The sequence below is a fragment of the Scyliorhinus canicula genome, chromosome 9 (assembly GCF_902713615.1).
Source record: "Scyliorhinus canicula chromosome 9, sScyCan1.1, whole genome shotgun sequence".
Taxonomy (NCBI): domain Eukaryota; kingdom Metazoa; phylum Chordata; class Chondrichthyes; order Carcharhiniformes; family Scyliorhinidae; genus Scyliorhinus; species Scyliorhinus canicula.
In genome coordinates this window covers 130899343-130925239 of record NC_052154.1, presented here as the reverse complement: position 1 = coordinate 130925239, position 25897 = coordinate 130899343, and the positions used below count along the sequence as shown (strand labels likewise).

Below are 25897 nucleotides of genomic sequence, written 5' to 3'. Positions count from 1 at the left end.
TTCCGCACTCCAGTCCTGGAAGATCCGCACCTCCGTGTTCTCCCATTTGCTGCTCCGCTCCTTCTTGGCCCACCGGAGCACACCCTCATGATCCACGAACCGGTGGAACCTCACCAACACCGCCCGTGGCGGCTCGTTCGGCTTGGGCCTCCTAGCCAGAATTCTGTGGGCCCCCTCCAACTCCAGGGGCCCCTGGAAGGACCCAGCCCCCATCAGCGAGTTTAGCATCATCACCACATAGGCCGCTAGGTCCGACCCCTCCAGCCCCTCCGTGAGGCCCAGGATCCGTAAATTCTTCCTCCTCGACCGGTTGTCCAGCTCCTCGAACCGCTCCTGCCATCTTTTATGGAGCGCCTCATGCATCTCCACCTTCCCCACCACGGCCACGACCTCGTCCTCCCTTTCGGAGGCCTGCTGCTGCAGCTCCCGGATCGCAGCCCCCTGGGCTGTCTGGGTCTCCATCAGTTCCCTGTTGGTTACCTTGATGGACTCCAGCAGCTCCACCTTCAGCTCCTGGAAGCAGCGCAGCAGTGTCGTCTGCTGCTCTTGGACCCACTTCTTCATCTCCTCGAAGCTTTCGCCGGCCGCCATTTTGTTTTTTGGTCCCGATTTTTCCTGGGTGTTTTTTCCGTCGATTTTCTCCCTGCCCCGCTCCTGGTCCGGACCATGGGACCACTGGGGCGACTCCTGGCCTCTTCCCCCGTCGGGATTTGCCTCCTCAGCTCCGTTGGGGGCCTTTAAAAAAGCCGGCATTGCCGCCACCTGAAGTCCCCACAGCGCTATCTACATTTTTTACCTTACCTTCATTCCACTATTAGGTAGGAAGTGGGATTTGAGGAGCATATTAGATTTCCAACATAGAACAGTACAGCACAGAACAGGCCCTTCGGCCCTCAATGTTGTGCCGAGCCATGATCACCCTACTCAAACCCACGTATCCACCCTATACCCGTAACCCAACAACACCCCCTTTAACCTTACTTTCATTTGGACACTACGGGCAATTTAGCATGGCCAATCCACCTAACCCGCACATCTTTGGACTGTGGGAGGAAACCGGAGCACCCGGAGGAAACCCACGCACACAGGGGGAGGACGTGCAGACTCCACACAGACAGTGACCCAGCCGGGAATCGAACCTGGGACCCTGGAGCTGTGAAACATTTATGCTAACCACCATGCTACCCTGCTGCCCAGCATGTCACCCAGCATGATTTTAGCAGTGCTGGTTTAACAGTATCAATGAATGCTGTATCAATATTTTGGATGTGGAGATGCCGGCGTTGGACTGGGGTGATACTTTGAATGCGAGTCTTTACAGGTCCAGATGGAGCAGGTTGAAGAGGTGTGAATTGTCTCAAGCCAGGACAGTTGATAGGATTTCACAAGCCCAGGCCAGATGGTGGGGGGTGAATGTAATGTGACATGTCTCCTGCTCCATCTGGACCTGCAAAGACTCAATTACCTGCAGAGACTCGCCTTCAAAGTATTGTCTTGCATTTTTGACATTGTCTACAACTATGTTTCTGGAACCTACCTCCTCATTCACCTGAAGAAGGAACAGTGCTCCGAAAGCTAGTGATTCGAAACAAACCTGTTGGATTTTAACCTGGTGTTGTTAGACTTCTTACTTTGCTCAATATTTTGGAGAACCATATCATCCAAGGAGATGTAGCTTGTCTGTCCTGCAACGGATGTCTGTTTGCAAGTGTGCTGTAATTTGTTTGGCTTATGTGCCTGCCATAGATGAATAGCTGGAAGTATTTCCAAGCTGTGATACAAGTGTAAGTAGGAAGGCAAATGAATGTTACTGAAAAAAGGATGGGGCATAAAAGTAGGGTTACAATTGTTAGGTTTTCTTGTTACAATTGTGCAGGACATTGCCGAAACTACAAGGTAACGTCGCCATAGTCCCAGGTGACCATATGCTGCTTTCTCCTTTGAAGGGGAGAGCTGACTGCTGGTGGTTTAACCTGAGGATCACCACACCTCTGGCGAGGGGCAAGATTGAGAAGGCACGCCTTCATGAACAACCAAAACTATAGCTAGAGTCAGCATACAGTTTTGGCCTCCTTATTTAAAGAGTAATATACTTGCAATAGAGAAGATTAATTAGGTTGCAGCCCTGTTTTTTAATTAATGCTCTGTCCTGTTTTAACTAAAAATAAATTGTTGTTACCTGTAAGTACGAATTTGATTATTGTTTGCATCAACAATGTGATTCTAATATGAAATATTTAAAATATCTGATTTTTAGCTTCTGGGAAATGCTAACATATCTGGGTAATACTCTTATCTTCATGATCGTTGGAGTTGTGATATCACAGAAGTCATTGGAATATATGACTATCAGTGATGGATTTTTCATCATTGTGCTTTACTTTGGACTAAATACCATAAGGTAAGTTTTCTTTCAGGAACGTTTTGGTGTTATTAAATAGCAAATAGATATCACTCTTTGTGAAATAAAAGGAAAGGCTTAATGAATTGGTGAATGCTTGGAAGTGTCTCAGGTAATCTTAAAATAAAGATTTTGACTTTTGAAGCCCTTTCATGGAGTGTTGTATTTTCTACATTTCCTCATTCATACACTAAAATTCTTATACTGTCTGAATTTGAAGTACATTCATGAGAGCGTTTGATTTCAGTCAAAATCTTTATTTTCTTACAGACATATAACAAACTACTCTTCGTTCTCAGACATCTTCCACACACCATTGAGTGGCTTGGCATGAGAACTGGGTAAAATCACAAAAGAATCTTTTAAGGTGTTTGGTGTCAGGGATATGACCAATGTGATTTGTCGATTCTTCTGCTGTTCATTAAGTATCATAAATACAAAACAAGGGGCAGCACGGTGGCGCAGTGGGTTAGCACTGCTGCCTCACGCGCTGAGGTCCTAGGTTCGATCCCTGCTCTGGGTCACTGTCCGTGTGCAGTTTGCACATTCTCCCCGTGTTTGCGTGGGTTTCGCCTCCACAACCCAAAGATGTGCAGGGTAGGTGGATTGGCCACGCTAAATTGCCCCTTAATTGGGAAAAATTAATTGGGTGCTCTAATTTTATAAATAAATCAATAAATAAATACAAAACAAACAAGATAGTGACTACTCCCATTTCCAGCATTATTATTGTCTCATGGGAGTTATATCTGGCATTGATTGGCGTAATAGTGCCAGCCATATAATGGTTTCAGCTTTGCAGTCATCTTGATCTCGAGCTATCTGCCCCACTACGGGATTTGAGCAGATATCTAGTTTGAAGTTTACTGTAATAGGTCTTAAAACACCAGGTTAAAGTCCAACAGGTTTGTTTCGAATCACTAGCTTTCGGAGCGCAGCTCCTTCATCAGGTGAATGAAGAGGCGGGTTCCACAAACACATATATAGACAAATTGAATGATGCAAAATGATACTTTGAATGTGAGTCTTTGCAGGTAATTAAGTCTTTACAGATCCAGACAGTGCGACTGGAGAGAGGGATAACACAGATTAAAGAGGTGTACATTGTCAAAAGCCAGGACAGTCGGTAGGGTGTTCGCAAGCCTAGGCCAGATGTTGGGGATGAATGTAATGAGACATGAATCCAAAGTCCCTGTTGAAGCCGTACTCATGTGGCTATCAGTTTCTGCTTGGCGATTCTGCGTTGTTGCGGGTCCTGAAGGCCGCCTTGGAGAATGCTTACCCGAAGATCAGAGGCTGAATGCCCTTGACTGCTGAAGTGCTCCCCGACTGGAAGGGAACATTCCTGTCTGCTGATTGTCGCGAGATGTCCGTTCATCCGTTGTTGCAGCGTCTGCATGGTCTCGCCAAAGTACCACACCTCGGGACATCCTTTCCTGCAGCATATGAGGTAGACAACGAGTTGCACGAGTATGCACCGCGTACCTGGTGTGTGGTGTTCTCACGTGAAATGGTGATACCCATGTCGATGATCTGGCACATCTTGCAGAGATTGCAATGGCAGGGTTGTGTGGTGTCGTGGTCGCTCTTCTCCTGAAGGCTGGATAGTTTGCTGTTTGAGGCTGCGGGGTTATTTGAAGACAAGTAGTGAGAGTGTGGGAATGGCCTTGGCAAATGTTCGTCTTCATTGATGATGTATTGAAGGCTGCGAAGAAGATGTTGTAGTTTCTCTGCTCTGGGGAAGCACCTGACGACGAAGGTTACTCTGTCGGTTGTGTCCCGTGTTTGTCTCCTGAGGAGGTTGGTGTGTTTTGTTGCTGTGGCGTGTTGGAACTGTCGATCGATGAGTCGAGCATCATATCCCTTTCTTATGATGGTGTCTTTCAGTGTCTGTAAATGTCTGTTACGTTCCTCCTTGTCTGAGCAGATCCTGTGTATACGGAGTGCCCATGGAAGGAAGCACTGGAATAAATGTAGGCATTTTCCTGGTGATGGTTTAACATCCCACACTCAATTAATATCCTTGAAAATTGAGTCGGCTAAACTAGACGGGAAAATAGACTATAAAGTAGGACAATAGCTAAGTAATGACAGACATTTGAGAAGATATTCCATAACTCTCAACAAAGGTGTATTCCAGTGAGAAAGAAAGTCTACAGGAAGAATGAATCATCTGCAGTTAACTCAGGAAATTAGAGTGGTATCAAATTTAAAAAAAGACGTACAATGCTGTGAAGATTAGTGGTAGGCCAAAAATTTGGAATATTTTACAAATCAGCAAAGGATGACTGAATAAAAATATGATGTGGAGATGCCGGTGTTAGACTGGGGTGGGCACAGTAAGAAGTCAACCAGTTACACAACCAGTTTAAAGTCCAACAGGTTTGTTTCAGGTCACTAGCTTTTGGTGGGCAGCTTTCGGTGTTGTAAGACTTCTTACTGAAGAAAAGTAGAGGGAGAAAATGAGAGTCAATCAGCAAGTCTTTGATCCTTATGGAGACCGATAACTTTTGGAAAGACATTTGTCGATCCTGTGATTAAACTGAAAAGATTGCAAGGCAAAATTGAGAGTTCAAAGACTGAAAACAATCTTGCCTATTTCAATAGGCAACTTGCATACTCTAAACTACAGAAACGTTTCCCGCAATCAACTTTTGAAACCCCCTCTCACGCCCACAACCCAGGGTAGGCGGATTGGCCACACTAAGTTGCCCCTTAATTGGAAAAGATAAAATAAATAAATAATTATGTGCTCCCAAGACGTACTCAAGGCGTGGGATTAATCCCTTCGCCTCGGAGACCTTGAGACCTTGGACGAGCGCAGTTCAGAGCTGGCCTCCATAAATAGGGACCAGACGGAACGGCACTCATGGGGGTCTCCTGGGGGAATGGAGGTCCTCCAAGTTCATGCCCTCTGGACAGGGTGATACCCTGGCACTGCTGGTGCCACCCGGGCTTCCTGGCACTGTCTTTCTGGCACCATGACAATGCCACAAGATCTACCTGGATGGGCGTCAGATAGTGGGGTGTTTCTCGGTGCTCCGAGAGCCAGGAAACACACAGCTAATCTCGAGCTACGGGACTCTACCCATTCAGGTAGATCGTGCCCCGGTCTCTTCAATCTCACCCATGTTTTGCGGCCAGCATTATCTCTGTTTCAGATGCAGAACTAGCTGCTTCTGTCTTTCTGCTCTCCCCTCTCTTTCCCTTAGATTATTGCAGACAGTCTTTGAAGTTCAGTGGTGTTTCAAGAAAACCTGCAACTCAATCCAAAATAGCTTTCAATGCACTCTTCCTCTCAAAGCCTATCTCCATGGCAATTTAGATCACATGGGCTTTGTATCGAGGTAGAAATGCTAATTTAGTTATCCTCTATTCCCAAATTTTACTCTATATTGAAATTAAATAGACATTTCAAAGTATAACCGTTTACAAAATCCGTCATTCCTAAAATCTCCCTGGACCTTGGAAACTAACACCTTATCCACTGTCAGTACAGCTGCTCAGGTCATTGTTTACAAGTGTGAATAACTTGCACCTTTACCCAGTGATGCAACCTGGGGCCCCAACCAGGGGCGTGATTCTCCGGTCGCCGACGCTGAAACCACGTTCGGCGATCGGCTGGAGGATCAAAATTTACAACTAAATCGAGGGCGGCGCCGCTTTCGCAATGCTCCCCCCCCTCCAAAGCGTCCACCCCCGATCGGCCGAGTTCTTGACGGCATGGGTCTCTAATGGTCTCATCCATCGGGAACTCAGTGTGGCGGCTGCAGACTCAGTCCAGCACCGTCACAGTCGGGGGAGAGCTTATCCGAGGGCAGGGGGGACTTAGCTGGGGGCACTGTGGGGGGGCTGGTCCGGGGCGCATGAGCCGGCCAAAGGCGGGCACTATTTTGCAGGCTGGGTCCGCGACTGGCGCTGCTGCAGGCCACCGCCATGTGCATGCGTGGCCATGAACCCAGCAATTCTCTGGGCCATATCGGTAGCTAGAGCCGGGTGCTCTACACAGCCTTGATGCTAGCCATCAGCCAAATGGAATGTTGGAGGCCATTTTAAAAAAAAAACCCTCCCAACCCCCCCCGCCTAATGTTCGACGTAATCCAAATCTCGAAAGTGCATGACGAATAACGCCATGAATTGTGGAACCTCTCCATTCCTCCCCTCAGTTCAAATTTGATCTTCTCAAGAGTCAAGAATTCCAGCAGGTCCCCCCCGACACGCCAGGGCACAGGGTGTTGATATCCATCCCAACAGGATCCGCCTTCGGGCGATCAACGAGGCGAAGGCTACAACATCTGCCTCCGCACCCGTTTCCAACCCCGGCTGGTTCGACGCCCCGAATATGGCCTCCCGAGGACCTGGGTCCAATTTCACGTGCACCACGATAAGGTTTACCCTAAAAACCTCCTTCAAGTAATCCTACAGCTTTGGACAGGACCAAGCCCCCCCCCCCCCCCCCCCCCCCCCCCGCAACGCTCACACACACCTTCTACCCCATCAAAGAGTCGGCTTATCCTCGCAAACTCTATCTACACAAACTCTCCTCCACTGGGAGTCAACCCCTCTGATCCAACTCCGTACCTTCTCCACATTCGCCACCCAGTAATAATACATCAAGTTCGGAAGACCCAAACTCCTGCCTTCCTCTCTGTAGTAGCACCTTTCTAATTCTGGCCATCTTCCCTCCCCATATGAACAACGTAATCATCCCATCAATCTCTCTAAAAAATGCCTTTGGCAGGAAAATCGGCAGACATAAAAGAACAAAGAACAGTACATCACAGAAACTGGCCCTGCGGCCCACCAAGCCTGCGCTGACCATGCTGCCTGTCTAAACTAAAATCTTCTACACTTCCGGGGTCCGTATCCCTCTATTCTCATCCTATTCATGTATTTGTCAAGACACCCCTTAAACATCACTATCGTCCCTGCTTCCACCACCTTCTCCGGCAGCGAGTTCCAGGCACCCACTATCCTCTGTGTAAAAAACTTGCCTCGTACATCTCCTCTAAACCTTGTCACTCGCATCTTAAACCTATGCCCCCTAGTAATTGACCTCTCTACCCTGGGAAAAAGCCTCTGACTATCCACTCTGTCTATGCCCCTCATACTTTTGTAGATCTCTATCAGGTTGCCCCTCAACCTCCGTTGTTCTAGTGAGAACAAACCGAGTTTATTCAACCTCTCCTCATCGCTAATGCCCTCCTATACCAGGCAACATCCTGGTAAATTTCTTCTGCACCCTCTCCAAAGCCTCCACATCCTTCTGGTAGTGTGGCAACTAGAATTGAACACTATACTCCAAGTGTGACTTAACTAAGGTTCTATACAGCTACAACATGACTTGCTAATTTTTATACTCATGCCCCGGTCAATGAAGGCAAGCATGCCGTATGCCTTCTTGACTACCTTGACATTGGAAAATAAACAGAAATTGCGGTATTACGTTCATTTTAACTGCTTGTACACGGCCCGCCAGTGACAGAGGGAGACCATCACACCTTGCCAGATCAGCTTTCACCCTCCCCACCAAACTAGGAATGTTTTAACTACGAAGCCCCCCCCCACCCCAAACAATCCCAAGCAACCACCCCCCCCCCCCCCCCCCCCCCCCCGTGCAGCCACCCCACCCCTGCCCCCATCCACGGCCAAGACACTACAAAATATTCACTCTTGTCTAGATTTAATACCCTGCCAAAGACCCAAACTGCCGAAGAAGCTCCAGTACTCCCCCTATTGACACACTCTGTTCCGACACGTATAACAACAAGTCATCGGCGTACAAGGACGCCCTATGCTCTATTTCCATCCCCCCCGCACTATCCCTTTCCTTACCCTCAAACCTCTTAACGCGATGGCCAATTGCGAGTACAAACAACAGGGGGAACATAGGACATCCCTGCCTAGTCCCATGGTGGAGAGAAAAGTATTCCGAGCTGATGTTTTTTGTGCGGACACTTGCCTTTGGCTCCTTATACAGTAGCTTTTACCCAGTCCACAAATTTTGATCCAATCCCAAATCGTTCCAGAACTGCCATCAAGTGCCCCCATTCTACCCGGTCAAACACTTTCTCGGCATCCAATGCCACAACCACCTGTTTCCTTCCCCTCCGCCGGTGCCATAACCACGTTCAATACCCTCCTAATGTTCTAAAGAAGTTGCCTCCCTCTCACAAACACCGTCTGATCTTCACCTATCACCTTCGGGAAGCACTCCTCCAGCCTACCTGCCAGTACCTTCGCCAATATCTTTGCGTTCACGTTTAAAAGTGATATGGCCTATACGATCACACTCCGTCGGATCCTTTTCTCTTTTAAGCAACAGGGAAATCAATGCCTGCCCAAAGTTTGTGGTAACACACCCTTCCCTATTGCCTCCTCAAACATCTCCACCGTTAGCCGGACCAGCTTATCTTTGAATTTTTTATAATATTCCACCAGAAACCCATCCGGCCCTGCCACTTGCCCCGACTGCATCCTCCCAATCACATCTTTTATCTCCTGCTCCACTATCGCCCCTTCTAATATAATTCTGTCCCACTCCTCTAAACTCGGGTATTCCAGCCCATCTGGAAATTCCTGCATCTCCCAGCCTCCCCCCAGATGGCTCTGAACTGTACAACCTCTCATAGAATTCCTGAAAGACATTGTTAATCTGATCTGGAGCTACCACAAATTTCCCTGCTCTGTCCCGCACCTGGACAATTTCCCTTCCCGCAGCCTCCCTCCGGAGCTGACCTGCCTTCTCTCCATGCTCGTAAACTGCACCCCTTGATCGCCTCAATTGGCGTACCGCCTTCCTAGTAGATAGCCGTTCAAAGCTTGTCTGTAGTTCCTTCCTCTTTTCCAACTTCGCTGGGTCGCCATCTTCTGCATACCTCCTATCTATCTCCAGCATCTCATCTATTACCCTCTGACGCTCCAACCTCTTCTCTTTGTCTAGCCTAGCTTTAAGCAAGATCACCTCACCCCTCACCACCGCCTACAGAGCCTCCCAGACAACCGCCTTCGACACTTCACCCGTGCAGTTGAAACCTACGTATTCCCCGATTACCTTTTCAATTTTGTCACAGAATCCTCTGTCCCCCAACAGGTCAACATCTAATTTCCCAAAGGAGGCTAGAAAAGGAACAGGACTACAAAGTGCCACAACCAAGGGCCTGAAACAAGGAACTGCTGCAAGCAGCCACCCAGTACGGTCTTTGGGCGAAGGGAGACCCCAGAGTGCAGGGGACTACCTGCATGGCGGACACATAGTGGACGGCCATGCCAGGTGCCCCCGGGACAAGGGAAAACCCCGGAGCGCAAAGACCCGACCGCGTGGAGAGAACAGCAATAGCGGCCATCCTGGACGGCCCCCCAACAAAGGGAAACCCCGGAGGGCAGGGGCGCGTCCACCAGATAAGTATGGTTAATTCCACAGGCGCGAGGGGGCAGAAGCCCCCCACCAGGTTAGTTACCTGGAACGTAAAGGGACTTAACGGCCCAGTGAAGAGATCCAGAGTCCTCACCCACCTCAGAAATATGAGGGCCGACATAGTCTTCCTCCAAGAGACGCGCCTGAGGGAGCAGGACCAAATGCGGGCAATGAAGGGCTGGGTGGGACAAACCTACCATTCCTGCTATGGGACAAGGGCCAGGGGGGTGGGTGACGGTACGTCATGGTCAGCGGGGCCCTGGATGGGGCACCGGTGGTACTAGTCAACGTGTACGCGCCCAACTGGGACGACACGAGTTTCATCAAAAAGACCATGGCAGAAATCCCAGACATAGCGACGCATCGACTAATTATGGGATAGGACTTCAACTGCGTACAGGACCCAAAGAAGGCCAGATCAAACCCCAAAACAGGGAAAACCTCAAGCATGGCAAGGGAACTCAGTCACTTTATGGAGCAGATGGGAGCGGTGGACCCCTGGAGGTTCGCCCACCCAGAGGAGAAGTAATGCTGCTTCTTCTCCCCAGTACACAACATATACACAAGAATTTACTTCTTTGTGGTGGGGAAGACAGTGCTTCCAGGATAGACAAAGTGGAATACTCCGCAATTGTGATATCAGACCATGCTCCACATTACATGGACGTGCGGCTGGAGACGGAAAGGGCCCAGCACCCCACATGGAGGTTGGACGGTGCCTTACTAGCTGACAAGGCCTTCAGCGAAAGGAGTGTGCAGGCCATAGCAGAGTACACGGAGAACAACCAAAACGGGGAGGTCTCTCCCTCCACGTTCTGGGAAGCGCTAAAGGCCGTAGTAAGAGGGGAAATCATCGCTTTCAAAGCACAAAGAGATAGGGAGGAAAGGGTGGCTAGGCAGCAGCTGGTCGACTCCATACTGGAGGTAGACCGTAAATACTCCGAGGCCCCGACCATGGAACTCCTGGCAGAGAGGAAAGAACTACAAAGGAACTTTGACCTGCTCTCCACCAGGAAAGCAGTGCACCAACTCCGCCAGGCACGTGGGACCCTGTATGAACACGGAGACAAAGCCAGCCGTCTGTTGGCACACCAGCTGAGAAAGCAGGCAGCCACCAGAGAAATTGCACAAATCAGGGGTACCGGAGACAAGTTGGAAACGGAACCAGAAAAGATTAACAAAACCTTCATGGCCTTCTACCAAGAGCTGTACACCTCAGAGCCCCCAAGGGGGGAGTCTGGGATGAAGCGGTTCCTTGATGGACTGGACATTCCAGTCGTGGGGGAGGGCAGAAAACGGGGCCTGGAAGCACCACTAGCACTGGGAGAGATCATGAACAGCATTAGTTCCATGTAGACGGGGAAGGCGCCGGGACCTGACGGATTCCCGGCGGACTTCTACAAAAAATTCGCCACAGCGCTGGCCCCACACCTGCAGGAGATGTTCACAGACTCGTTAGCTAGGGGCACACTGCCACCCACGCTAGCACAGGCCTCAATCTCGCTGATACCTAAGAAAGACAAAGACCCAACGGAATGTGGGTCATACAGACCCATCTCACTGCTGAACGCAGATGCCAAAATACTGGCCAAAATCCTAGCCAAAAGGCTAGAAGACTGTGTACCTGAGGTGGTCACAGAGGACCAGACGGGCTTTGTCAAAGGTAGACAGCTTACCTCGAACATCAGGCGCCTGCTGAACGTGATAATGACCCCCTCCGGGGAGAGAACACAAGAGGTGATCATCTCCCTGGACGCAGAAAAGGCCTTCGACAGAGTCGAATGGAAATACCTCATAGAGGTACTGGAGCGGTTCGGGCTTGGAACAGGGTTCACCGCTTGGGTAAAGCTCCTATACAATGCTCCCATGACGAGCGTACGGACCAACAATACCAACTCCCAATACTTCCAACTGCACAGGGGCACCAGACAAGGATGCCCATTGTCCCCGCTGCTGTTCGCCCTAGCGATCGAACCGCTAGCAATCGCGCTCAGGGCAGCAAAAAGTTGGAGGGGGATCCGAAGGGGAGGCAGAGAGCACAGAGTCTCACTCTATGCAGATGACCTGCTCCTCTACATTTCGGACCCATTCTACATTCTCGGGCTACAAACTCAACATGAGCAAAAGCGAGATCTTCCCAGTACACCCGCAAGTGGGGGGGGGCAGCACTAACGGGACTGTCGTTTAAACAAGCCCGACACAAATCCCGCTACCTGGGGATCCAAATAGCCCATGACTGGAAAGGGATCCACAAATGGAACCTCACCAGTCTGACGGAGGAAGTAAAAAAGGACCTGCATAGATGGAACACACTCCCACTCTCCCTCGCGGGGAGAGTCCAGACGATCAAAATGAACGTACTGCCCAGGTTCCTCTTCCTGTTTAGATCCATCCCGATCTACATCCCCAAGGCCTTTTTCAAAGCGCTGGACAAACTAATCATTGCGTTCGTATGGGGGGGGGGGGGGGGGGGGGGGGGGGGGGTCAAAATGCTAGGATCCCAAAGAAGGTCCTACAAAAAACAAAATCCGGGGTGGGGGGGGGGGGGGGCTAGCCCTCCCAAACCTACAATTCTACCACTGGGCGGCAACAGCCGAGCGAGTAAGGGGATGGATACAGGAGCCAGAGGCCGAGTGGGTGCGCGCGGAGGAGGCCTCCTGCGTGGGGACCTCCCTCCGGGCCCTCACCACGGCAGCACTCTCATCCCCACCCAAAAAACACTCCAGCAGCCCGGTGGTGATAGCCACCCTCCAATCCTGGAACCAACTGTGGCAGCAATTTGGCCTGACCAAAATATCTGACAAAGCTCCCATCTGCAACAACCATAGGTTCACACGAGCACTGACTGACGCCACCTTCAAAAGGTGGAGGCAGGACGGAGGGACACTGACAGTCAGGGACCTATACACGAACGCCAGGATCGCAACACTGGACGAACTGACAGAGAAATTTTGGCTAGCCAGGGGGAACGAGCTACGGTATCTGCAGCTCAAAAACTTCTTACGAAAGGAGACAAGGACGTACCCACAACCGCCACGACAGACACTACTGGAAGACCTACTGGACGCGTATCCTAGATAAAGGGAACTGTAGTGACATGTACGACCGACTGACAGAAAGGGCCGACACCGTACTGGATGCAACAAGAAAGAAATGGGAGGAGGACCTGGGGACTGAGATAGGATGGGGACTCTGGAGCGAAGCACTGCATAGGGTCAATTCCACCTCCACGTGCGCAAGGCTCAGCCTGACGCAGCTAAAAGTGGTACATAAAGCCCACCTAACAAGAACCCGCATGAGTAGGTTCTTCCCGGAGGTGGAGGATAGATGTGAACGGTGCCAAGTAGGCCTGGCCAACCACGCCCACATGTTCTTGTCTTGACCCAGACTGGTGGAGTACTGGACAGCCTCCTTCGAGGCAATGTCCAAAGTGGCGGGAGTGAGGGTGGAGCCATGTCCGAAAGTGGCGGTCTTCAGGGTCTCGGACCAGCCAGATCTATTCCTGGGGAGGAGGGCGGATGCCCTTGCCTTTGCCTCCCTGATCACCCGCCGTAGAATCCTGTTTGGCTGGCGGTCAGCAGCACCACCCAGAGCTGCAGACTGGCTGTCCGACCTCTCGGAATCTCTCCCTTCCACCCACCCCACCCCCCCCCCCCCCCCCCCCCCCCCGCAAACAGTCGCGTACTTACGTGGTGTAAATAATTCGGCCAGATGCACAGAGCTGCCGCTGTCGAGCTGGTGCACAGTACCCCACCAGCTAGTCTATTTCATATTTTATTGTATTCTATGTTGGGGTGTGCCCTTTTCTTCTAAATATGTGTATATGTATAGATATATGTTTCTTATTCTGTGTACAAAACGGTAATTATACCTTGTTCAAAAACCCAATAAAAACATTTTTTTTAAAAACATCTAATTTCCACCCTGGTCACTGGACCACTCCCTTCTCCGGTACCATATCTACCCAATGTGGAGCATGATCTGATATTGCAATTGCCAAGTACTCCGACCCCTTAACCCCAGACAGCAAAGCCTTTCCCACCACGAGTACTCCTGCTCCCTCGCGTGCAGAAATCTCCAAGGGTCCACCCCTCCCATTAGCCCAGCCAATGCCTTTGCCCCACCTTATGGGACCAGCGGACGCGGCTGTGACCTGTCCAACCTTGGCTCCTGCACCAAGTTCCAGTCCCCCCCCCCCACTATCAGTTCGTGTGAGTCCAAGTTGGGGATGGCCCCACACAGCTTCACGAATCCCACATCTTCCCAATTGGGACCATATACACTTCCCAGCACCACTAGCCTCCCCTCCAGCACCCCTGTCACAATCACATATCTACCCCCCTGAACAGCAACCACCTTCTCCATCTGGAACCGTACCTTTTTGCTGACCATTACCTCCACCCCTCGAGCCCTTCCGTCAAATCCAGAGTGAAGACCTGGTTCACCTAGCCCTTTTTTAAGTCTCACCTGGTCCTTCACCCTCAAGTGAATCTCCTGCAGCACTGCTACATTGGCCGTCAAACTTTTAAGATGCGCAAGCACCCTTGACCTATTGACTGGACCTCCCAACCCCTTCACGTTCCACGTGACTATTCTAACTGGGGGGTCTCTCACCTCCCCGTTCTTATCCACCATCATCATGCCACCGGGCCCTGCCCCTTGAGCCTGACCCGCCCCTGTCCATTATTAACATTGAACCTCTTCCCCCTCCCAGAATCCCCCCCTCTGCACTTCCCCTTGAAAAGATCTCACCCAGTATCAACCCTCTTCCCCTCCCCTTGCTCACCTTGTAGGTCAATTGAAACCTGTTAACCAGGCTCCAGTGTCCGCAGCCCTCCTCTCACCTCACCTCCATTCACTAGCTGACTTTAGCTAGCTAGCGCGGTGCCACCCCCCACCAAGACATACTGTCCCCTCCCACCCAGTCCCAGAAGAAAAAGCAAAACCATCTAACCCATACAATTCACTAAAATAACATATAACCATTGCACAAAAAAAGGAACAAAAATGCCAATCAAACCGGACAAAAAATTAAACTCGATGACAATGTGAAGTCAAGTAAGTTACAATACAGGTCAATAAAAAGAAAGTTATAACACTTATACATTTATACACTTATACATTTTCCAGCTCCCCAATCACTGTCCACAATCTCTCTTCCAGCTCCACCATTCACTTCTGTCCCAAGCCTTCTGCCTTCACGAACGCCTCAGTCACACCCACCGGTTCAAAATAAAAATCTTTGGTGTTGTGCATCACCCTCAGCTTTGCTGGGTATACCATAACATCGCACCCCCTTGTACAGTGCCGCCTTCACTCGGCTGAACGACGCTCGTCTCTTCGCCACCTCAGCTGTCAAGTCCTGATGAATCCGAACTCTAGCAGCAGCCCACTGCACTTCCTGCTTCTGCTTCGCCCAGCTTAACACCTCCTTCATGTGGTACTTATGGAAGCAGATAATTACTGCTCTTGGCGGCTCTGTTGACGTCCAACTCCCGCAGCAGCTCGTCCCCCATCGAGGTGAGCTGGTCACTGTGCTATGACACGGCCTCCTCAACTTCCTTAACTTCTTCACCTTGTTAACTCACCTTGGCCGATTTCTTTACCACAGCTACCCTCACCGGGGCGATTGACTCCGCCAACAAAGATTTCAGTGCGACTGCCATCTCCTTCCTCAACGCATCCATGTGCCTCGCAAACTGCTTCTCCAGCTCCACAGCCATCACCTCGGTCATCTTTTTCAACGTAAGTGGTGAGACCTCACCATGCGGTCCGGCATCTTGTGAGTGCTTTTACTGGTCCTCTCATTCGACGACGAACCCATGTTTTCTCCCTTCTTTACAGCTGTTTTTGGGATCTTTTAGCGACTTCTCTTCTTTCTTCAGTCCTAAAATAAATTAATAATTGATGCACGATCAATCACTACTGAAGCGAGATTGTAATCCAATTGATGGCTTTATGAACAAGTAGTTACCCCAGCAGTTCCGGTACAGAATGACTGCTGTGGGTGAAACACAGACTCTTGTGCTCCACCTTATGGGTGGAACCAGCAGGCAGGTTCTACCACTCATACTACAGTATAAGGTACATCCCACCTAGGTACCGCGATACCCCTAATATAGCCTACCACAATAATAAAAAAGAACAAAAAACAATTAAAACATTTTTTTTTATTTTGTCAAAAATCAAAACATCTCTTCCCCTGGGACCGCACTTCAAACTTCTCAAACATCCAAGAATGCCGACTAGGGCAGAAGGCGCCACCAGCAGCCCGCTGCACCCATGGGAACGGCCGGGTAGACCATGGTTGCGACTTCATGTCGAGTTTGCATGCCCGTTTATGGGTTCAGTGTTTTTTTGTGATAGTAGATGCCCATTCCAAATTACTGAATGTCTACAAAATGAACTCGGCAAACACAACAGCGACCATCGCAAAACTTTGCACCTCGTTTGCAACACATGGTATCCCGGAGGTGTTAATTTCAGATAATGGATCGGTTTTCACCAGCCTGGAGTTCACAAAATTCATGAAGTCATAGTCAAATGGCATTCGACACATAAGGATGGCACCATACCACCCGCCATCAAATGGGTTGGCGGAGGGAGCTGCCCAGACTCTAAAAGTAGGGTTGAAAAAACAGCCAGCATCATCAGTGGAAACTAAACTGTTGCGCTGGCCATTCGACTATAGGACAACCCCACATGCCCCTACGTCGGAGGCCGAAGTGGAGCAACTCATGGGCAGACGACCCTGAACCAGGCTGAGTCTACTATTCCCAAATTTAGGCGGAAGAGTAGAACGACACCAAGAGGCCCAATGCAGGGGCCACGACAACACTCGTCGAGAAAGGCAGTTCAACACAGGTGAAAAGGTATGGGTCATAAATTATGCCAATGGCCCCACATGGGCAGCAGGAACGGTCAAGGCCAGGACAGGAACTGTGTCGTATGAGGTATGTGTGGGAGATCATAGAATCATAGAATTTACAGTGTAGGAGGAGGCTATTCGGCACATCGAGTCTGCACCTGCCCTTACAAAGAGCACCCTACTCAATCCCACCTATCTACCCTGCCCCCGTAACCCCCACTTAACCTTTTTTTTGGACACAAAGAGCAATTTAGCATGGCCAATCCACCTAACCCGCACATCTTTGACCTGTGGGAGGAAACCGGAGCACCCGGAGGAAACCCATGCAGACACGGGGAGAACGTGCAGACTCCGCACAGACAATGACCCAGCCGGGAATCGAACCTGGGATGCTGGAGCAGTGAAGCAATTGTGCTAACCACTATGCTACCATGCTGCCCGTGGTATCACATGGTAAAAAAAGCACCTGGACCAGCTGCGAGCCTCAGATTCATTTCCTTCCCCGGAGCTGACTCAGACCAGCATACCGAGGACCGTGGAGAGTCAACCCCGACAAACTACTCACGCCCCTCCGGCATCACTGGTGAGGAAATCGGACTCTGATATGGACACCATGGATGACGCAGTGGCTGTCCCTCTGCCGCTGGAGGGAAGGGGCGAACCTCCCTCAGGTGTTCTCATCGGAAAAGACGGGCGCTTAGCCGCTATACCACCCCCCCCACCACCACCTTACATCGGAGGCCAAAATGGAGGATCCGGACCCGGCGCAGAAACAAAGCAGGAAACTCGTGAGTCACGAGGAGCATGGGAGCTCCTCGGACTTTGGGGGAGAGGGGTGTAATGACTTAGGTCAGGCCTTTGAGATTGGCCAATTAGAATATGAGTTCCCTGATTAGTGACCCAATCAGGGATCCCCTTTCTCTGTATATAACAGGGATTGTCAGATCCTCTGCATTCCCAGTGTAGACAGCAAGCAGAATGCACCTGGTTGTTCGGCTGTTGGTTTTGTAAATAAAAGGAATTCTGGTGAAGAGACTTCTGCCTCCGTGAACATAAAACACCACTCTTTCCCGTGGCCCTGTCCTCATGACCTCTATGCCACCGCATTGACCTGTGATCAGTGATCCAACGATGATCCCTGGTGAAGTCATGGAAGTCATGGCAGTAACCATCACTCCAAATGACCAGCAGCTGTTGATTTTCTCTCCTGGGTCCTAAATCCTGGGTAAGATCCGACGCTGGAAGGTTAAGTGCCTGATGGCCATTTCATTAAGTTGGGTCATCCCCACAGAAGGGATATGGTCTTCCTACTGGTTGTCCAGCCTGTGGGTGAGACACCTGTCGGCAACATTACATCCAGCCCTTAAGATTCTGAAGGGGCTTGGCATAGTAGATGCGGAGAAGATGTTTTCCTTCATTTGGGCACCTAGAACTAGGGCGCACAATTTAAAAATAAGGAGTCTCCCATTTAAGGCAGAGACGAGGAATTTCTTCCTTTAAGTGGGTCATTCGTCTTTGCAATTCCCTACCCAGTAGCGCAATGGAGACTAAGTAATTGAATATATTCGAGATTGAGTTACAGATTTTTGATCTGCAATAGAGTTGAGGGTTATGAGACAGACAAGATAGTGGCATTAAGCCATCATCGTACTGAGCAGTGAACCAAGCTCGATGGTCTTCTCCTCCTATTTCTTATGTTATTTTGTTATTTATTTCATTACAATATTTTGGATCTTTCTTGGAGCAAAATGGTTTCTCTGTTTTCCTGCATAACAATTATTGCACTTCAGAGTATTTCATTGTATATGATGTGACTTGAGATGTTTTTAAGCAGCATTACAGGGACCATATGAGTACAATTCTTTCCAACACCGAGGTCCTGAACTGGATATGCTTATTTCACCATTCTGCCAAATCTTCCCGGTTAACACTGGAATATCCAGATTGACTGGTGCCAAGGCTTGAAGAAGAAGACAATGATAAGTCCTCCTCAGGGGCAGTGGCTATGATAAATAAAGTCTCCTCGATGTTATTGGATTGTTTCAGTGTATCAATGCTAGTTTTCTCATCTGCCAAAAAAACAGTAATGTTAGAAATGTTGCTTCACTTTAGCACCCTATAGTCTTGACAACAACACGCTATTAATAAAATGTTTCTTAACTTCATTCTTGAGTAGAACTGACTGCAGATGCTGCTCAAATATAGGAGATATTTCAATCCAACCCACTGGGGTGAAACCCATATGTTAGGTTTGAAAGCTAGTTTTGTAACCTATCCAATGCTCCATTGATTTCCGTGAAGAATAAGATTGGGCAGTATGTAAATGCAGTATTGTACCATCCCAGTGGACGGTTGTGTTAAATTAACTGTCCATTTTTGTTGCTAAGCCAAGTTTCCATTGAGTGATGATTATTGAATATCTTTACATGCTCTTCCATAGGTTGCTGCTTATTGTAGGCTTGTCACCACTTCTATCACGGTTGGGCTATGGTTTCAATTGGCGCTGGGCAGCTGTTTGCATCTGGAGTGGCACAAAAGGGGCTTTTACTTTAAGTCTGGCTCTTATGGCTTATCAGTTGGAAGGACTTGATGAAGTGAATGTCAGAAACAAGGTAAGGCATGCAGAAATCATAAGAATTACATTTGGCTACAGATTATACAGTATTTACCTCAAAAAATTTGCCACTCTAAAATTCAGTGTCTGTTATAAACCAAATCCAGCTGCAGATGGGCATGCTGATCAATTTAATTGGTGCAGTGAAGGAATGTGGAGTGGTAATAAACCAAACACACAGGATGAATAAGTTTTCAACCAGATTAGTGATCTAGAGACAGCCAACACTGTTATCTGTAAGGCACCATTTTAGTGTCATAAGATAACCTAAGATATATATTTTAGGTAAATGCCCTTCACAGAAGACAAGTAAAGAGAGAGTTAGTTGGAGACACAATCACAAGCCTTAATTTAGAGGGGTTACCAAAGTTTGGAGGTTTATGTGGTAATGTGAAGAGTCTTGGCCAGGGAGTTACAGAGGGTGGCGCTGAGATGACTAGGAGTTCTTCCACCAATTCTGGAATACCAGGAATGTAGGATTCATACAAGATCAGAATAAGAGGAAGATTGGGTGTGGGTCGGGATTCATGTTGGAGAACTAGGGTGGAGTTAAGCCAAGGAGGGATTCATAACAAAAGTTTAGGATTTTGACTTCAGTGTTTTGGAAGACCAGTTAGCCTTCTGCTGACAGTTAGAACAGGATCAGTGTGAGTGAGGCTTATTATGGGACAGAATGTGAACAGTGGAATTTTTAACAAATTTTGGAATTTGTCGACAGTGAAGAGGATGTTGACGAAGTAAACGACTAAAATTTAATATACAGTATACAATTCTCATTATTATGTAATTCCACTTTGGCGCAAAGAACAATTGAAGAAAATGACTTGTAAGCCTACAACAAACTGTTTTTGCATTCTTGATGAGTTAACTGAAGATACTTATGATCTCAGTAAGGATGAGTACATATTTTTCTAAAAAGAAATTCAAAATCCCAGTTATTTACAGAAAGAAGAAATCCACAAGATTCCACAGTTTAAAACAAAATAATGTTTACTATGTAAGAGTCAAACAAAGTAAGCACTAAATACTACCATACATACTCTCCTATACTCTTAAAATCTAGAATAAGTTAATTATGAATTTATAAGCAAAGTGTGATTGATTTGGCCATTTTTTTGAAAATATTTTTATTGAGCTTTTTACATTTTATATCTCAAATTCATAAAGCCAACACATATATTAACAAAAGAAGAAGTTCCAACTGATGACTGTAACAATAGTCTCCCTAAACGAAGATCCTTCTCTTGCGGACTTTACATTGCCAGACTTGGCCAAAATCCATGTTTACGATGGTTTATGTGCACTCTTGTTTACGCATTAATTTGCCAGCAAAGCAGTCTCTTGCAGTTTTCCTGCCTTCTGTCTGTCCTCCCGATCCCCTTGGGTGAGTTTGTTTCCCCCCAACCTTTGTTTCTCTTCCTTGTTCCATGACTTGCTCTCCCCCCCCCCCCCCCCCCCCCCCCCCCCCCACAAACACACTTTATTGGCTGCTAGCTACGAACAGATCATGAAACAAGTTGGTGAACAACTTCCTGAGAAAGCCTTCTTCTGACCCACGGATGCCGTCTGAGAAATTCCGCTAGGTTGGACAGCCAGTTTGCAGCCTTGGGTGGTGCTGTCAATTGCCTACCGAGCAGGAGTCTACAGCGGGTGATCAGGGACGCAAAGGGTATGGCGTCAGCTCCCCTCCCCGTGAGGAGCTCTGGCTGCTCTGATACCTTGAAGACTGCCACTAATCGGCATGGCTCCACTCTCACTCCCACAACCCTGGAGATGGCCTCAAAGAAGGACGTCAAATACCTGGAAAGTCTGGGGCACTCAAAGAACAAAGAACAAAGAAAAGTACAGCACAGGAACAGGCCCTTCGGCCCTCCCAGTCCATGCCGACCATGCTGCCCGACTAAACTACAATCTTCTACACTTCCTGGGTCTGTTACCCTCTATTCCCATCCTATTCATGTATTTGTCAAGATGCCCCTTAAATGTCACTATCATCCCTGCTTACACCACCTTCTCCGGCAGCGAGTTCCAGGCACACACTATCCTCTGTGTAAAAAAACTTGCCTCGTATATCTACTCTAAACCTTGCCCCTCTCACGTTAAACCTATTTCCCCTAGTAATTGACCCCTCTGCCCTGGGGAAAAGCCTCTGACTATCCACTCTGTCTATACCCCTCATAATTTTGTAGACCTTTATCAGGTCGCTCCTCAACCTCTGTCGTTCCGGTGAGAACTGTAGCCACCTGGGGTGGCCACTGCCCAACACAAAATGGAATATTACAAAGAATGCAGGGAAAATGGACATGTTGCAAAAGCAAGCAGCTTGCAAAAGCGCTTGTGTATTCTGACTGCTGCAGAAACCAGACAGCACTGTGAAAAAAACAAGTTAGCATACTAATGAGGCGATACCCGGTGATTCCCAGGTACAATGGAAACAAGTTAACTCAAATCGCTACAGTGAATAGAAGGTCAGACTTCTCGGCGCCAAGAGATGTGCAAAACAATAAGCCCCAAGAACCGCCCAGTGATCGAGGGATTGCCCCGTTATTGGGGAAATTCAAATCAATCGATTGGGAAGAGACCCAATCGATTGCGAGTGTATAGAGGGTCCGCCCAGGTGGGCGCGAGACCCTGGGAGAGGTATAAGACAGAGACCCCGACCCCAGCTCTCTCTCTCAGCCAGCCTCTCCTTGACCAGCTCTCTCAGCTGGCCCTCCCAACAAGAACACCTTTGTAGCAGCTCTCGAACTTGACCATGGAGAGGAGAGGCCTGGCCAGCAGCCGCCATCAAGTAAGTGTCACACAACGCACGCTACGAGTGTAGACACTCCTGACCCCTTCAGTCCACACCGACTGGAAGCCTGCGGATCCAGGACAAAGCTAGAGGCCGATGTCCCCTGATCCGGCAGTCCCCTTATCCAGATAAGTATTGGCCTGTTAGTGGTAGGATTAGCCTAGTCTTGTAGTTTTATGTGCATAATTAGTAGATAACTATTATAATAAACGTGTCTTGTTTGAACTTACTAACTGGTGTATGGAGTTATTGGTCTGAACTTGAACTTGAAACTTGTGGCGGTATCTTAACGATACCTGGCAACTCTAGAGCTAAGGAACGAAACAGAGCCAAATTGAGTGTAAAGCACACTCACCCAGAACGAGCAACATTTAGTGGTAGACTCTGACGGGACTCGACTCGAAGTGGCCCCCCCACTCCGAGAGAACCCAGAAATTTGAATCTGAAATCCAATTGGGAAAAGGAAAAAAAACCCACAAGTGTTCAAGTAGTTCAAATCAATACTCATAATTCAGAAGTGTGTTTTTGCATGCGTTACTAACAGGGTTATAAGGTAAAACCGAGAGATTTTTGTTGCGACAAACTGTCGGGAGTTTATAATTCGGGAAATAGCGAAAGCCGTACCCGTATTTTATAGCACTGCCTTATTATCCCTCGTTCCAAATTTAAGAGAGCATAAGAGGAAAAGAGATGGCCATGCAGGCAATGGAACGCCTCATGAACCCAGAGCAGTTCGTGGTCGCAGCGACCAACAACAGCAGAGTAGGTCAGTGTCCCGTTTGGGAGCCGGAACTCAGGAAGTACCTCAAAGGGAAAGGATGGCCCCTTTGGAGTGAGTTTTTGAATGAGGAGACAGGTCCCGGGAGTATAGGGCACACTTGGTGGGAGAACCTGTCTGAAAGTCATAAGAAAAGTTTAAGTAAAGCACGTAAGCCGATGGTAATTGTGTCCTGCTTGGCACAATTGCGAGGCATAGAGGAGGTCGTCAGGACGCTCCGAGCAGAGTTAGAGGAGAGGAATAGAATGAGCAAAGTGGATGTCAGGGACATCGAGAGAGAGAATTCAGAATTAAGGGAAAGGTTGGCAGATAAGGATAGAGAGGTGGATGATGCCAAGAGGGCACATCAGTCTTGTCTAGCCCATCTGAGCAGTTCCCAGTTACAGTACGAAAAGGCCTATCAAGATGTGCAGCGTGCAGTCTTGATAAGAGAAGAATCAGAAAAACAGGTAGAGACACTGAAAAAGCAGTGTAGCGACCTAAAGTCAGCTTTAAGGGCACTCCATGCTGCCACCACTGAACAAAGGCAAAGCACAGTGGACCATGCAAAATGTAGGAAGCAGATTGTGGAGCTGCAATCTCTGCTTTCTGTGCAGAATGGCTTCCAAGAAACCTTTGGAACACAGTTAGAGGAAGAGAATGCACCAGATTGGCAGGAGTTAAGTGAGACAGCGCAGCGATATGTTCAGGGAACATGTGCGCTAGCAGCGCAGCAGAAAAGGAAAGCGCCCCAACCCCCACAGATCAGATAGCACCAGCACCAATGAACCCAGTCACCACCCAACGAAAAGCAACCGCAGACGGCGCACTCGAGATCACTTACACCACCCCCTTAAACCGTGACTCAACTGAGGGACGCGTGTGAGAAAATCACCCCGTTTCTCCCCACTTCTGACCCCCACCAATTCTTTGCAAAAGTTAAGCAACAGGCGACCATGTACGGCCTTGATACACAAGAGCAGGTTAAGCTCACAGTTTTGAGTTTAGACTCATCGGTAGTAGCAGCCCTCCCCGACCCACAGAATGTTGGAAGAGGCACCCTCGAAGAAATGCATACAGCTATTTAGACGCGATAGGGTACAACAGAGGAGACCCAGTCGAAGGCCTAAACAAGTGTAGGCAGAAAAGGATCGAGCACCCCACAGCATTCGCAGGAAGGCTGTGGATTCACTTCACTGCAGTTTTCGGTGAATTAGACCGCGCACATTTGACCCAGGATAACATGGTTAAATGGACCCGCACTATCATCTCCCATGCCACAGATGCAGGACAGAAAGCCTGCTCCAATTACGACCCCTCAGAAGAGGCCCATAATGAAAAATGGGTATTGAAAAGATTGTCCCGTGCTTGAGAGCAATCTGTCCACAGCAAGGCAACATTTAAGAATCCCGAAGAAACTCAGGCTGCAGCAGATATTCAAGCAGTAAGAACGCACCAAAACCCCGCATGGGTAAATGAGGGACAGAACAGCCCCCCACAGAAGTCAGAGGAATGTTTTAACTGCAGACAGTTAGGGCATTTTGCTAGGGAATGCAATGCCCCGCAGAAATTTCAGAGAGGCCAGCAGACAGGCACTCTGAACAGGAACAGAGCGAAGCCTATTCACAGTATAGGGACGCAGTCAGGACAGACCAATGTGGACGGAACGGACTGACGGTGTTCGGGCTCCCCCACTTGGGTCTGTGACACCCTCTGGGACCGATCCGGACGACCGGTAGTCACGGCGAAAATTCGGGGAAAGCCCATAGAATTACTCTGGGACACAGGAGGGTCCCGCACGACCATTAATTCCTCCACTACACCACAGGCAAACACGTGGCCCACTACAGCCACAATAACACTCAGCGGATTTACAGGACACTCGCAGCAAGGAAACATTACAGCCCCTGTACCAATTCAGCTAGGGAATATCTCCACCAGACACCCCGTTGTTTTAGTTAATCTACCCCACACAGCAGAACACATACTGGACATTGATTTTATGAATGCCCACAGCCTGTCGTTCGACCCAGTCAATCAGTGTGTCTGGCGAATGGTAAAATCAGACAGAGCACCCGCAACGCTCACAGTAGGTGAATACAAACATAGGATTAGTGAGACCACGCTTAGCACGGACAAACAGGTTAGGGCAGTTTTGAACAAGCATAGGACAGCATTTGCCAGTCACCGGCACGATTGCGGCAGAATGACTGTACATGTTCAGATTACAGGACCTGACCTGAGACCACAAAGACAGTATAGATTTCCCCTAGAAGCGGAGGGAGAAATTGGAAAGGTTATAGAGAGCTTATTAGAGCAGGACATACTACGGACAGTAGCCTCGACTAATAATGCCCCTATTTGGCCAGTGAGGAAGCCCGACGGATCATGGCATCTAACCATTGATTATCGGGAACTCAACAAAGTTACCCCAGCAGTAGCCCCCACGGTAGCAACAAGTCCCGAGACCATGCTCAAGCAGGGACTCTACTCCAAGTATTTCACGGTATTGGACATTAGCAACGGCTTTTGGTCAATCCCATTGGCAAAGGCGTGCCAGTACAAATTTGCCTTCACTTTTAAAGGTCAGCAGTACACGTGGACATGCCTCCCACAAGGATTCCACAATTCCCCCTCCATTTTCCACCGACAGCTGGCAAATGGACGAGCAAAATTTTCCCGACCCGAATGTCTTGTACAGTATGTGGACGACCTATTACTGCAGACAGACACCAAGGCAGAGCACATCACGCTTCTGTCTGAACTCCTTGACCTTCTGAACTCAATCGGATGTAAAGTTAACCCCAGAAAGGCCCATCTATTGGAGAATAAAGTGATGTATTTGGGTACAATCATCACGCACGGCAAATGCAAGATCGAGTTCAAAAGAATTGACTCTATCGTCAAATTGCCCCTTCCCCAAAATGTTTCAGCCCTCCGGTCGTTTTTAGGACTGGTTGGGTATTGTCGGAACCATATCGATGGTTTTGCGACCAAGACAGCCCCACTTTCAGACCTCCTTAAGAAAGGAGCCCCTTGGGAATAG

General features: G+C 48.8%; 1 protein-coding gene across 1 annotated transcript in view; it reads left to right on the top strand.

The window, feature by feature from the left end:
• LOC119971691 (sodium/hydrogen exchanger 10-like) overlaps positions 1–25897 on the top strand; it is a 730493-nt gene that overhangs the window by 183080 nt on the left and 521516 nt on the right. Inside the window, exons 8-9 of the mRNA XM_038807592.1 lie at positions 2258–2401; positions 19127–19298. Of these exons, the coding sequence (XP_038663520.1) occupies positions 2258–2401; positions 19127–19298 (316 nt within the window). The remainder of the gene's footprint in view (positions 1–2257; positions 2402–19126; positions 19299–25897) is intronic.